Source organism: Aedes aegypti, chromosome 2 (genome assembly GCF_002204515.2).
Source record: "Aedes aegypti strain LVP_AGWG chromosome 2, AaegL5.0 Primary Assembly, whole genome shotgun sequence".
Lineage (NCBI taxonomy): Eukaryota > Metazoa > Arthropoda > Insecta > Diptera > Culicidae > Aedes > Aedes aegypti.
In genome coordinates this window covers 99,380,492-99,396,169 of record NC_035108.1, presented here as the reverse complement: position 1 = coordinate 99,396,169, position 15,678 = coordinate 99,380,492, and the positions used below count along the sequence as shown (strand labels likewise).

Genomic DNA, 15,678 nt, shown 5'->3' with positions numbered 1-15,678 from the left:
TTGGACCACAACTTGTTCGTTAAGGACGTTTTTGGAATTTTGAAAATACAAATGAGACAAAACACGGCGAGTTGGTACACAGCGTACTCTGAAGAGAAGGGGAAACACTTTTACGCGATTCAACCGGATATTTTGGAGAAACCCTGGTATTTCGGAAAGGAAATCAGCGGTAGAGATATTCGACTACTAAATCGGCTGATGACGGGGCATAATTACGCCAAGTTCTGGTTGTCCCGGATGAAGATTGTTGACAGTCCTGAATGCGAATGGTGTGAGGTGGATGAAACGGCAGAACATTTGATCTTGCTATGTCCAAGATATGGGCTCGTGAGAATGCAGTATAGTTTTGATTGTGCATTTGCAAACTTGAAAGAAGTGTTTAAAACGAAAAACATGGTGTTATATGAAGAAATAGTAAATTTTGTTAGAGAATGCAAATTAGACTTGTGAACACGCAACAAAGCGTTTCGATTAAACATAATCGAAGAAAAACAACTGGGCATATAGTCTAGACACTGGCCCAAACACTCGAGCTGACAACCACCAGCTCGGAAAAGAAAGAAGAAGAAGAAGAAGACATTTGCTTCCGAACACTCTCTCCGATGACTGTTTCGTTCTGCATGCGCCTCTCCAAACACTGCAGTCGCCGAATTTGCTCCACCAGTCTGTGTAACGTCTGATTGTCTTTCTGACATTCGCAAATGTGGAAGCTGTGAACTCTGTCCACTGTTTTCTCTAGGCTGGATCCATAAATCGTCCGCCCTAATCGTGATTTAACGGCAATCGGTTCACCCGGCTGTCCATCCCGTAGCGGACTTTGGGGCAAGTGTGCCACCCCTGCTTTTTATAAAAACTACAATACATATTTAATCCTTGAGCTTAACAATATGTTCCCTTATAGTTCACAATACAATGATCAAAATATGATGAAAATTGCTCTATTTTTCACGTATTTACATCAACTTGAGCAAAGACAACCAAATTTGAGTGGATTTTTATAAGATTTCGTTGTTTCTAAATAGCATGGTGAAAGATAAATTACACTCAAAAAAATCCACACGTCACTGCTACGTGAAAAATCACGTAGATCATTCCAAATTCATTTTGCCTAGACTTCACCTGACTAAGGTAATGATTACCAAAACCTATATAAACACCAAATGAAGACTTGGTCATTTTTACTGTAGTTAACGTAGCCACTTAAATTCATTTTGACACTTGCATATCGCATTCATTCTGTGTTTAGCTCAAATTTCAAGATGGAGCCTGTTGATGTTCCAAGAACTTTGAGAGCGGACAGTATTGAAAACGTATTTTATTTCGATTTCAAGGTAAATATGGTTTGAATTCTTGAGGATTCTAGCTCAATTAATATACCAACAAATATTTCCATCAATGTCTTTTAGGAAACGAACAGCAGGATCGATTCAACTCGTAAACATTAGTACCGAAAGATTTACGGATGGGACTGGCATTGAACGGACTTTTATTAGTTGAACAGAGATAGTGCGTTTGTAAATAGTTGATATTTAATTAGAGTATTTCGTAATATTCAACTGAATTACTGTTCAGAACTGGATTATGTATCCGGTTTCACCACAAACGAAGTCGTCGGTTTCATTATTGAGCAGTGACACCAAGCAATACAATGCAGCAAACTAGCAGAATATTAGTTTACCTATAAACTGTTGATGACTATTATGATGAAAATATTTGATTCAAAATATGCCTGTATCACCTGTATTCAATAAATAATTACGTCTATATAAATCGTTCAACATATTCGAATTGAAAAAAATACTTGAAAAATAGAGTGGCTTCTATAAACCTACTTCAATAACTTTCAATTAAATAACATTTAGGATCGATTGAAACGCTTCGTAAAAGCTACGTGAAAATCCATGTAGCTGTTACGTGAAACTCCGATGGAACGGATTGAGTTCGAGAGTTCATGCGTTCATTTTGTGTTACTTATGATCCACGTAAGTGCTACGTGAAAAGTAGTATGGAAAAAATCCACGTATGTTTTCACGTAGCAATGACGTGTGGATTAGTTTGAGTGTATTAACGGATTTTTATAACGTACTGTACATCGTGAAACTAGTCAAATGTGTAACTTATTGTGGCATTTGAACGAAAAAAGTATTAAGTTTTACACACGAAATCCAGTTTGGTTGAAATGTATACTTATTGGGGCAAGTGTGCCACCTATTTGATAAACAAAAATTATTGGAGTGAAATATATAAACATGTAAACACTATCAACAATATCATAATAATAAACTAAAAATAAGTGGTGAACTCGTCAAGGGCGAAAAGGCACTCTAATAAAGATAAATAATAATAAACTAAAATGAGGCACCAGTAGTAGTTTCTGAAGTATAGTAGGGGAATAACTGACATTTTTGCCCCCGAAGCGATTTTTTCTCAAAATATTCAATAATAACATGTTATTCGGCTTATTAAGTACCGTTTTTCATATCTACATCATTATTTTACCATTATTTAGTGCTGATCTAGTTTAATATTATACATATTCGCCATAATATAAGGGTAATACATATATTGTATTGAATGGAGACAAAAATAACCATTTTAGTAATTCGAATTGAGTAATAGGGAGTTACGCATGTTTTGAACCTTGTTATAAAGCCTCTCCTTATTACGGTAAACTTAAAATTATTTTTTAAATTATCGATTAGCGTCTGTTTTGTATGTAATATTAATAGGAAATAAAGAAAATTTCATTACAAGTAGAATTACATACGATGTTCATTCGGTGACCGTCTTGCCCCATATGGGTGGCACACTTGCCCCATAATGTCGAAAAATAGGTTATTTTGGATGATATTTGAGAAGCTCCAAAACTAATACTTTTTGAAATTGTTCTCTTTTTAAATGACACAGTGGTTATGAAAAGATGTGAAACTAACCTCATGAGGCTAAATTGGTGCATTTTATAAGCTTTAGGCAAAGTTAGAGAACAATTTGCTTAAGGTGGCACACTTGCCCCAAATTCCGCTAACTTCAATGTTGATGTCACATGCGCATAACCGTTGCCAATAAGGATGCGAGGTTGCGCGTCATCGTAATCGTCGATCGGCAGACCCTTTAGGTATGGGAATGCTTCCGCCAATTCAGCGAATCGTAGCGACTGCCGTGGTAATTCCAGCTTGCTTACAGTGCGCACATCGGACAGGGAATGCTTGGCTGAACATGAGCATCCCGCAATTTCTAAAGCGACTCGTTGAGAATTTGCTTGCGTTCTCTTTACGTTTGCGGTCCACTGAAGGCACAACGGCTGCTTTTCTCCTACAACGCCGAGTTGCTTCACCACTTCTTCATCCACCAATGTTTTCTCCGATCCGTCGTCTAAAAAGGCGAATACAGTTACGGAACGGTTGTTCCCGTGGAGTGTCACTGGGATTATCCGAAACAGCGTCGTTTTTTCCGCTGAAATGATGATTGGTAACGACTTTTGATCCACTCGGCTTCGCTTCAGATGGTTCATGCACGGAATTGCTTCGTTCTATCTTGACGTTGTTGTCTCGTTTGGTTTTCTTGCTATCATCCAAGCTTCGTTCGCCTCCTCCTCAGAATGCAGCAACAGATGATGACGCAATTGGCACCCAGACATGTCATATTGCTTGCGAATTTTACAGGGTCTCCTTCCGTGTGCTCCCAGACAAAGACGACAAAAGCTAAACTTCTAAACTTAGTTTCCAGCGCTCACCTACGCTTTTCTTGCTGAACTCTATACAATCCTTAACTCGATGATCCGGATTCTTGCAGAGTAGACAAGTTGCCTTTGATGAGTACGTCGCATTTCTAACTGCTCCCGTTTTCGCCGCACCCTCTGCAGCGTGGGCACCACAGAAGTTCTTATATTTGCTGCTCTTCTCTTTAGTTGTCCGCTGCTGTTTTGACTGCTGCTGTCTTGGGTCGAACTGAAGAGTGACGTCGGTTGCAGCACGTACCAAAGTCTGCATGTACTGGGCGAACGAGCGAATATACACTTCTCCACATCGTTGCTTATACAGCGACCAATCCAGTTTCATGTTTGCTGGAAGGTTCTCTACCAGCTCAAACAATAACATCGGGTTGTTGAGATGCGATTCGTGTCTTCCAGCTTCTAAATGGTCGCTGAGGTTCTGCACCGCAATACCAAAACCGATCAACGTGTCCAGTCTATCCTGCTTCGGTGCAGGAACTCGTCGAAGCTTCTGCAGTAGCGCATGAATAAGCAACTCCGGTCTGCCATAGAGTGTCTCCAAAGTAGCGAGAACATGTGGAATAGCAGTCGGCTCTGCACCGATTCAAAAGCATGACCCTTCAGGCACCTCTGCAACCTTGCCAGATTTTCCGCGTCTGTGAAGCCGCAACTTGGGTAGAGTTGTAATACGCGTTTATGAATAGCGGCCAATCCTCCGGATTACCCGTAAAAATTGGCAGCTCCTTGTTCATCACGTGTCTGGCAGCCGTGTGGGTCCGCAGTACGCCGGTACTACTGGAAATACAGCTCGCTCGAATATTGGCGCATCTGGATCTCTCGGCGGCTCCCCTTGCACACACGGTGGTTCCGCCGGGGCATTTCGTTGTCCTTGCCTTGATTGAGCAGGTATCGATGGTCCTGGATCTAGATTTCGATGCGGCCCCAGTTGACTCGGTGCTACGGACTGTTCCCTTTGTTGCTCAGGATTCGACTGCCGTGGTAATGATCCTCGTAGTCGTTCTGTTACTGATAATGCACTACCACTTTGATTCGCTCTGATTTGGTTCACAGCGTTCAAACCGGACAATTGCGCGTTTGCTGACAGATTATCAACCGGGGTACCGACCGCGGGATTGGGCACGAAGGACTGACGGAGACGCGAGAGTGAGTCAGGTTTTGGAACAATGGGAGTCTTAGAACTATCATTAGACGCCTGCTTTAGTAGAGTATAGTTTCTACTTAAGCTAAACCCTGGGGGAGCCGCTGGAAGACCCGTGTTGCTCATAATACCTGTCGGTGCAATGGTGCTTTCTATCCGACCAATTATTCCTCCTAACGTTGGTTCTATACCTGATTGCCCTAACGTAATACCTGATACTGCCGAGGACATCGTCTCTTCCAGAAATCCCTGATTGCTAGTTGATTGCTGGCTGTCGTCCTGCCCAGCCGGGATTATTCCGGTCGCTGTCGTAGTTTCGATGTCGGTAGGTGCAATTTTCGGAGCCTGTTCCGCCAAGGGTACCATTGTCAAATTAAAAGCTCGCCATTGTTGGATGAGCTTTGCACGGATTCAACACTCTCGTTGTCGTCATCCTCCTCCTCTTCTGCGGCGATAATCTCCCGAAGGCGGAATGATTCGTTCATCATAGTCTCTTCCAATTGTAGCTCCAGCTGTTGGAGTGATGCCTCTTCCTGCGTCTTTTTCTGGTGGAATAGTAACTCCGCTTCCTTATGCTTGCGCTCTTGTTCCCGTCGCAGAAATTCTAGACGCTTCATGGCCAAAGCTTTTTGGGCCTCGAGTTTCTAAATGAGGTTTTTAACAATAATTTTAAGTAGATGAAAAAACCGAATTTAGTACTATTCCATTTAATTCCACTAGAGTTTGTATCCTTTGACAGATACGCGTATTTCGACCTCAACTGTAAGGACGTCTTCAGTGTCGTGTACTAGAAGTCAAGTCTAGTACACGACACTGAAGACGGCCTTACAGTTGAGGTCGAAATACGCGTATCTGTCAAAGGATACAAACTCTAGTGGAATTAAATGGTATAGTACTAAATTCGGTTTTTTCATCTACTTATAGGTATTCTACTAAACAGCTCGAAGATTTATGATCAATAATTTTAAGCAATTCAGGAAAGAAATATATTCAACTTATGTCATTTTCCTCTTCTTCCCTTTGACATCTCTCATTACGCGCTCGATGACAACCTGAACTGTCATCTATCGCCTTCTCCTGAGGGCTACTCGATCTGTGGGTAATCGTACGGGATCGGTGCGATATTCCGTAACAGCTTCCACATCCTGTAATTTTTACAAGAAATACTTGAATATTTTCCCAGAGAATATTCATTTGATGTGTTTGACTAATTCTTCCACTTAAAGCCCCAAACACAATGTGAACGGCAGCACGGTACAACGGCAAAACGGCAAGCCCATCTTGATCTACACTTCACTTGTCAAGCCCTTGTTGAATCTAATTTAGTCGACATTGATCAAAACAATGACTTGTCAATCAAATCGGTGTTGCCGTTTTGCCGTTCTTGCCGTAATGCCGTTACATTGTGTTTGACCTTTAATTCTCCAAATAGGGGCTCCTGGGGTAATATGCACTGCCGGGGCAAATCGCACCATTTCTCTGAAATAAACAAGTTTTGAGAGAAAAATACTATGCGGATTGATGAAACGTCGAAAATTGTTGACACCCTGAGAATTTCATGCCAGGGAGATAGAACAATAAATTCGAAAAGCATGATTCTGATGGAACTTTCCCGATCATTTCACTTATTGTTTCGAAAGCGATGAATTGAGAATTTTTACAACCTTTCACCATAAAACAGATGATTAGAGACTGGGTAAGTTGTTGATGACATGATTTGGCGAAATAACACAACGATTTCTATTTCCCACCACATTTAACACGTAATAACTCGTTTATTCATGCAAAATACATCAAAACCGCAATACACGGTAAATAAAATCGTCAGATTGATGAGTTTCATCGCATAAAACGCTTTTTTCTGAGTTTATTTGTACATTTTGTTTCGTCCCGTATACTCGTACAAAGTAAGTCGAAGCAATCCGTAGCAGCTGTCAAGTCAACATTTATTATCATAGGATAAGCCGCATAAGGTCACAGGTTAGTTCGGTAGAAAATTTCCACTGTCGCATTGTTTGCTATTATTCATCACATAATATATGTACGTATATCGCCTCCTCTTTTGTTCGTAGAAGGCCTTTTCGCGACATCGTATAAGTGAATTTTTGCACATACAAAGCCTCCATGTGATTTCGTTGTACGTACATTTTGTTTGTATGGGGTGCGTTCTGCCTCAAAAAGCGGTGCATCGTGCCCCGCATCAATCGTAATTCACGCATAAGTAGTGTTTGAAAAAAGTTAAATTTTCCAACAATCTAATGTAATTATGATAAAAATTCACTCAACACCATGTAGGGTGAACCCAAACCAACTAGATTCGTGTATTAAAACACTACATAAATGTTGTTTAGTGTTCATTCCGGCACATTTTCCTTAAGTGGTGCATATTACCCCAGGAACCCCTATAAATAAGTTCAAGTACTGCCACATGTCGATTCAACTTTAACATAACGACGCACACCTCTATTTTGGAGGTCCAAAATTTGACTCCGTATCGGACTCCGAAAACCCTAGCCACGCCACTGTAGGGTAGTTTAATGATAGTTTAAAATGTTCTTTTTTAGCATTCCTCCAGAGCGGATTATCCCATTCGGGGCACGGGACAATTTCTGGGAAATGGGGAATTCGGGCCCATGTGGACCCTGCACGGAAATTCACATCGACCACTCGGATCGATTTCTGGATACGGAAGGCAGAAAGCATTTAGTGAACGCCGGTGTGCCGGATTTGACTGAAGTATGGAACATAGTATTTATCCAGTATAACCGCAATTTAGAAGACGGTCGAATCAATGATCTACCTCAAAGGCACGTGGACACGGGGCTGGGCTTGGAGCGATTGGTTGCCCACCTTCAGAACAAGAACAGCAATTACGATACGGATTTGTTTGTTCCTATATTTGATCGTATACAAAAGGTATGGGACTGAATCACAGTTGATTCGTTTGTACTACAACAACTTTACAATCATTTTTCAGGTAACAAAAAAAGACGGATATCAAGGCATATTTGACTCAACAGACCCACGATGTCCATTGGATACTGCTTACCGGATTGTTGCGGATCATACCCGAATGATAACTGCTTGCCTATCGGATGGAATGTTTCCCTCTCAAAAGTAAGAATTTCGTCACGTTAATCAGGATGTCTATTATTTTGTAAAACCTAAAAATATCAGGGGAAATTACTGTAAACAAGTAGACATCCTGTATCAATTGTTCATCATTAACCAGTTTCATCTTTCAGTCACAAACTGCGCCGGATTTTGAGACGATCGTTGTCCTTGTCGGAACGAGTGTTCTCCTCTCCATCGTTACTCCAAGAACTGATTCCAGTGGTGGTGGGAATACTGGGTGACACCTATCCCGAAATGCATAAAAAGCTGCAGCAAACGCAACAGATTATCCTACACGAAGAGCAGTCCTATCAACAGCTTCGTTCGAATTTGTCTTCCGACTCGCGAGCATTGCTCAAAGAATATTCATACTTTGACGAGGCAGAAGTGACCGATCATCCCGGTTTGCCATACGCGTTGAAAGAAATCAAAAGACTAAAGGCGAAACAAGGTTTACGTCTGTTAGATGGAGAAATGATTCACAAAATGTATGATACGTACGGATTGGATGAAGACTTGCTAGTTAAAATTGGGGAATTCGAACATCTAGAGCTGGATATCAAAGGCTACAATTCATATTCTAAGCTTATTAAAGAAGGAGCCAAACTAGAACTAGCAGCTCGCCTACAAGAGAGTCTGAACACTTCCCAAGGACTAAGTCAAGGGTTGAATCAGAAGCAACAATGTCCTACTCGAAACGAGTACAAGTACAATTATACGTATAACAAAGACAAGCGTTTGTATGAGATTCCAAAGTTGAAAACCAAGATTACCTCAATAGTCACGGCCGATGGAGAGGAGAACGCCCTTTGCCACGTGATAACCGAAAAGAGCAATTTCTATTTTGAGTCCGGCGGTCAGCAGAGTGATCGAGGAAGTCTAGCTCTGGCGACCGACCCCACAACACCGTTCCGAGTGAAATCCGTCGGGGAGCATCAAGGATTCGTGATACATTCCGTAGATAGAAGGGCAGCGGAAAAGTTGTCCGTTGGCGATGAAGTCATTCTAACGGTCGATCCGATCATTCGAAGCTCCAACATTGTGCATCACACGGCCACGCATTTGCTGAATGCTGCGGCTCGAAGCGTTCTAGCCGTTCCGATGTGCCAGAGATCGAGCTACGTAGGCGACAAAGGACTCAAGCTGGAACTGGCAGTTTGTGGCGCCAAGATCGGACCCGACGAGGTAGACGCAATGGAACAGCAGATTCGACAGTGCATCCGACAGAACGAACCGGTCAGGGTGCGCGTGTGCAATGCCAGCGAGGTCGATTTGGATAAGGTAAGTTCGCAAGGATAGTTTTTCACATAATTGGGTTCAAGAGAAGGTTATCAAACACCAACCAGAGGTTAGCTATTCCTGATAGGTGTAGCATAGTTTTGATTGAAATTTGTTAGCAATACCATTGATATTTTTTTTCTAAAGCCAATTCCATCGAATGTTTTTGAAAAAAAAAGCTTTTAGGTAATTTTGCTTTAAATAGAGATTAAAAATATACTTTTTGTAGCTTGCATTAAAACAGTGACTAAGTATCTAACGATACTTGAAACGTTAACTGCTTACCTATGCATAACTCGAGCATATCAATCATTTAGTCAAAATTTATGTAGGCTATATGTCAGTATATTGTATGGTGTTCAATTATAGCCTTACTATCATCCTACGGCTATATGGGTTCCTGATTTACATTTCTGAATTTCTCTGTTAACCAGAAGGACGTGATCACCTCCTCATTCCTATCATTAGTATTTCCCCATTAATTTTGTTCGCATCTTTACTTCCCAGGTCACCATGATCCCCGGTGAGGTGTACCCGGAAAAGGGTCTCCGTCTTGTAGAAATCGGCCAGTCTACCTCAACTGAGTTCTGCTGCGGTACGCATGCCCAATCCACGGGACAATTGCAAGACTTTTGCATCACCAACGTGTCCCAAAGCAAATCCGGCTGTTACACGTTCTTTGCCATTGCCGGTCAAGCTGCCATCAAAGCACATCAGCTGGGAGCCCAGATCCAAAACGACGTAGGCCAGCTAAAACACGACATGGATCAGCAGCTGAGCAGGGACATGACCAGTCTTGAAGCTCGTATGCAACGGTTGAAAAATGTCCTGCTGGTCGGTTCGGAAAACAACATTAACCTTCCGCACGCCATCCGGCAGCGCTGCCTGGACGTGATAAACGAACTCTACAGGCGATTGAAAGATCACACACGTGAGTCGTTGCGCGAGCTGATTGATCTCGAGATGAAAAATCTCCAGCAAGAGTATCCCCTGGCGTCGAATCCATTCATTGTGCACTTTTTAGAGAGTTCCATCATTCTGGAGGAAGTGCAGCTGAGTAAAGCCACTCGGTACTTTCCGGATCGACCCATTCTAGTGATCAGCATCACCGACGATCAGGTGAAAGCTCGTGCTACTGTCCCAGCCACTTGCGTTAACGAGCGATTCGACGCTCAGAAATGGCTCAGAACGGTGGGCACTGTATTCAAGTCCGCGGTGGCCGCACCGAAGGGACAAAATCCGGCGGAGGTTTGCAATATGAAGAGTAGGAAGGTGAAAACGTTGCAATTCGAAACGTTGCTCGAACGGGCGCTCAAAGAAGCATCCGAATTTGCCAGAGTAAATCTGCAGTGAGAGATTGCATGGCTAACTGGCTAAGTAAATGTTGACTAGGTTTATAGTTTCAGAGTATGAAAGATACTTAATTTTCTAAGAAAATCAAAATTTAAGAGCTTACTACGAAAGAAATTTCCTACAAGCACAGACAAACAGATGTAACACTATAATTAAATTCCATCGAAACGTTCAATTAAATCGGCGATTCTTTTTCTCTTCTTGTTTTTGGTGCTACACAGGCTTCAGAAGATTTAACGATCATTGACACACGAGCCATACTTACATCCCATTTATCCACCTGCATTCATACAACACGCATGGTTCGTGGAAGATAACGAGCCATGAACGAAATCAAGTCAGCATGATATGGTTTGTGCTGATAACGTTTTGGTTCCCAACTGATGCCCGAGGAATCGTTTCCAGGAAATCCGGAACTGGCCAGATTGGTTCCAATTAAGGTGAAAGAGTTGGAATACACTAAAATGGTTTATGATTCAATTACAAACATTGTATAGTTCTATTTGATCCGTACAAAATAATTATGGAAATGGGTTGTCCGACAGTTGGCGGTAAACCATTCTGCGGTCAACCAATTCGCGGTTAGTATCGCGGTTTGTACTATTTCGCGGTATGCCATTTTGCGGCCTATACCATTTCGCGGTTACCGCTTGTCTTAGATTATAAAGTATAAGAGTCAATTCTCCATAACTAGATACTGAAAAGACCAAGATAGGGAGCTATCGAATCAAAGAACACAAAACCATTATAACTGCGATCCATCGCAGTTAGTAGTGAAAATCAGCATTTATTATGGTTCTCTAACTCGATTATTATTATTATTATCTTTATTAACGAGATTTGCAGCCCGAAGCTGACTCATCTCGGATCTAACTCGATATCGAGTAAGGAAGAGTTGATTGTATTTTGAATGATGTCCAGCAATTTGACCGAATGTTATTTGACCAAATTGCGTACTTAAAATTAATCAGATAGCTACAACGCTGATATGTAGGATTTATTTTGTCCCAATGACTGTTTTTTTATTATTATTTGATCAGTATTTTCTTATTTAAACATAAGCTATTCTTTTGAGTTTTTTCCTTCTTCTGATCATGGGCTGTTCTTCCAAAACTTGCTTTTCTCATAATTATTGCCATTGAAGTTTTTAACACTTTCATCAAGAGTTTTTCTTCTTCTGTCTCTATAGTGAATACTAACGTGATATACGATAACATTTTTATTCGAGATTTAGCCTTTTCTCATAATTAAGAACTGTTAAACAGGCTATTTTTCAAAGGCAGTTATTTCTATATCAATGATGAATTGTCCTTTAAGCATAATTTGTCCAATGCAATATATCTTTGGAACTCATTGGTAACACGCATACTTTAGTTTACTCTTTTTTTTTTCGATCAAACGGTGTTCGGGTAATTGATTTTTTTGGTAAAACGTCATTCGACCAAATTACCCGGAACCACACATATGTATATGTTTTTTGCTTATTTCACTGTTAAATTGTAACTACTAACATATAATTGGTGATTTTGCCTTCTTTTAATGAAAGGTTTTTCGTATGAGTTGCACGATTATTTGTTGGCAATATCACTGATAACATTTTCATCAGTGATATTCATGGGCGTAAATAGCCATCAGACTTGAGGGGGGCCACGGCTCCTTATCATGAAAAATAAAAGTTTTAAATTTGATTCAGGGTTTAGATAAATTTGCAATGCTTGTTTCGATCATATTTGTGAACCGATTATAGTGGAGAACTTTCATACAAAGGTAGGTTTATAAAAACTTGAATATCGTCCTACATCGATTAATCAACTTTCTTTGTTACCAAATGTCATTTGTATGGAAAAATAGTATATAGTATAACGCTGCGACGTTTTATATTGCCAAGATGACGTATTCAGCCTAATCAAATATATCTTGAATGAAATACAAAGATTTAAAAGTCTGCTTTTCATCAGGATCAATCAGGGAACAAATGTACCTTTCCAATTCGATTTGAAAATTTTAGCAGAGTTATAAGACAAGATAAAGTTTCAAATGTATCAGTTCAATAAGGATTCAAGATCAACGTGAAATTCTAACCTCTTGAAGCCGAAAAGCCAAAACAAAACCCAAACCTCAAAAGAAAAAACGCTTGCTAGTTTGAAAATATGGGTTTTTGTAGCTCAGTATTTCTGTAGCGAGTGATTCATTTGTCTAAACCTCTCGAAACCAAAATTTTAACATAGGATTGAATAATACCTTTTTTGTTCGAATTAAAGACTTTACATTAGAGATGTACCGAATAGCACTATTCGGCCTTCGGCCGAATACCGAATAGTTGGAAAATTATTATTCGGCCAAACGAATATTCGGCCGAACATTCGGCCGAATAATGACCTAATATTCGGCCAAATAAAATCCTAATATTCAGCCGAATAACACCCGGATATTCGTCTAATTTCTCTAAAACTAAATTTTTAATCCTGGATAAAGAAAAAAAAAACGAGTTTGCTGAAGTAGGGAAAGCTTCTACGGTGAAAATTTGTGAAATCACAAAAATAGTAAATTTCAAAGATTTTTCGTATTTCTAAAGTGAGGGAGCTGTATTCTATTGCTATCTCTTTTTATGCATTTCATGTTTAGTTAAAGAATAACCCAATATACGTCACTAGATTTCCCATCCGACTTTTGGAAGTGTTTTAAAGATATTGGAACAAACAGACAGGTGTCTCAAACCAAACAATATCGAAAGAATGGAAAATGCTAATATATTTTAACGGTTAAAATTGACAGCATTGAGTCCATACGCTTCAAACTAGTCTAGTGGTACCTTATATCTACAGAAAAATGATTATAAAGCTATCAGTACACTATGGCAAATATTTGGCATGGATTGATACAGAGACAAACAAATATTTGTCATCGCATAGATTTGGTTGGTGTTGAAACCTATGTTTGTCTGTTGGTTTATGTCTAGCGAAATATTTGCACATTTAGCAAAGCTTATAATGTTAGTTTAAGGCTCATTTGCAGAGAATGCCTTATGTATTGAGCAGCACCGTAGACAGATTAATGCCAAAGATCGGAGAAATTCTCACATTTTTTTTAAATATTTGGCATCAAACTCCTTTCATAGAATGCATGAAACGAAAATTTTAATGTATCATCATTTGACTAAATTCTTTGATTTTTTCAACTTTCCTTGATTAGTTAATTTTATTACTATTCGGTCACTATTCGGCCTATTCGGTCGAATAACAGAATTTATTATTCGGCAGACCGAATATTCGGCAAAATCAAAATAATCGAGATATTCGGCCGGCCGAATATTCGGTACATCTCTACTTTACATCCTAAAGCTGCTTGGCTATCGTCATATTGAAGGATTGAAAGTTTTTTTTTCAAATAAAGCTGTCGTCATCAAATTCGTACGATAGCAGTGCTTGTAGAAAGCAAGATGGAAGGTATTTTGCTAAAGGATTTAATAATATTCAATTAGAGTAAGGTAGGGCAAAGGTTCAGCCTTAGTGGTAAAATCGAAATTTTCATAAAAACCATAGCAGTTGAAATGAAATAAATGCCACACAGTGAACCTCATTCGCTATAATTTTGCTAAACAAACTTGTGTTAAAATATTTACCAATTTTTAGTTATAAAAGTTTCAAAATTGATTGTCTTTGCTGGCCGAAACACAAAATATCGACACTTTTTCGACAGACATACTTTATACCAGCCATAAACTTATGTTCACAGAAAAATACATACTTAATTTTTATCAAAAAATTAACCATAGTGGATTAATTGTAATATACCAAAAAAAAAACACGGTTTTTCGCAAAACTAAGTGAAAATGTGAAAAATGTTGGTAATATTTTTTCGCACAATCAGACAAATTTCGCTAAACTTGAAGATAATATGTGGATCCGGGGTAATTTTTAAATTTCTCTGTGCACTATGGCACAAAAATTACACTTCAGAGCATCCTTATGATAGGCCTAGAAACGCCTAGAAGGACGTTTGGCTTATACAAGAACAGATAGCATTTCAAAGAAGGCAGATAATTCTCATTATGCCAAAAGTGTTCATTATGCCAAACGTCCATATGTGAAACGTCTCCCCTGGAAAATTATTATCTCATCTCATTCTTAAAAAACAATCAATTTTTATACAGGTAACTGACATAGTAAACAATAAAAATACAGATTTTCCTGTGAAATCTACTATTTTACCGACAAAATCAGTGAAATCAACTATTTTACCGGAAAAAAATCTGTGAAACAAGCAATTTTACTGTAAACCTGTGAAATACTAACGAACAGTTCGGTAAAAGCATTATTTTCACCGAACTTCTGTGAAATCGTGTGACAGCCGCTCTGGCAGGCATGAGCTTCCTTTTGTTTCAGTTTTTGCACACCATTAACAAGCAGTGAAAGCTGGCTTAGTGGTAGCAAGCCTGCTTCCTGATCGATAGGTCGGGAGTTCGACTCCCGGTCGATCCATTTACTTGTTTTTCTTTATGATTTGGTTCGACGATTTTACAGATTGTTCGGTGATTTTTCACCGAACCTTCAGCTGTTGAGATTACGGTGAAATTTCACCATAATCCGTATTTTTTTAAGTGTGTAGCAACGCGTCATTATTTGTTGTGAAAATCACAGTGCTGTGGTGAAAATTATGAAACTGTTCCTAACAAACATAAGCTTTCTCCGGTATTCTGCAACTAATCACTAACTTTATTTGTTTCAGGTTACCATGCAGTTGATTAAAACTGAAAATATATTATTGCATTTTAAATAGAAGCCTAACTGCTTAGGAATCTTTGAGCCATCTGATTTTTGAGGATAACATATCCAAGAAAAATCACAGCGAACATTAGAAGGAAGAGAATAATGGCTTATTAGAAATACATTATCCAACGTTCCCACAGAAGTAGTGCTCTTTAGAAGCAGGAATAATCAGGACCTCTTTTCCGAGCAACCCACAGTATATACTTTACAGGGTGGAAATCTTCAAAAAATAATCGCAACAAAGGTCATTCGGAGATCCCCACCAAATGGTCTATCTCTTTACATGAGTAATG

The 15,678-nt window shown here is 39.6% G+C and overlaps 1 protein-coding gene across 1 annotated transcript in view; it reads left to right on the top strand.

Annotated features, from left to right (window-relative positions):
- LOC5570738 (alanine--tRNA ligase, mitochondrial) overlaps positions 1–10,706 on the top strand; it is a 32,467-nt gene extending 21,761 nt beyond the window's left edge. The window contains exons 2-5 of the mRNA XM_001659277.2: positions 7,436–7,787; positions 7,849–7,988; positions 8,117–9,266; positions 9,771–10,706. Of these exons, the coding sequence (XP_001659327.1) occupies positions 7,436–7,787; positions 7,849–7,988; positions 8,117–9,266; positions 9,771–10,616 (2,488 nt within the window). The 3' untranslated portion in view covers positions 10,617–10,706. The remainder of the gene's footprint in view (positions 1–7,435; positions 7,788–7,848; positions 7,989–8,116; positions 9,267–9,770) is intronic.
- The last annotated feature ends 4,972 nt before the right edge of the window (positions 10,707–15,678 follow it).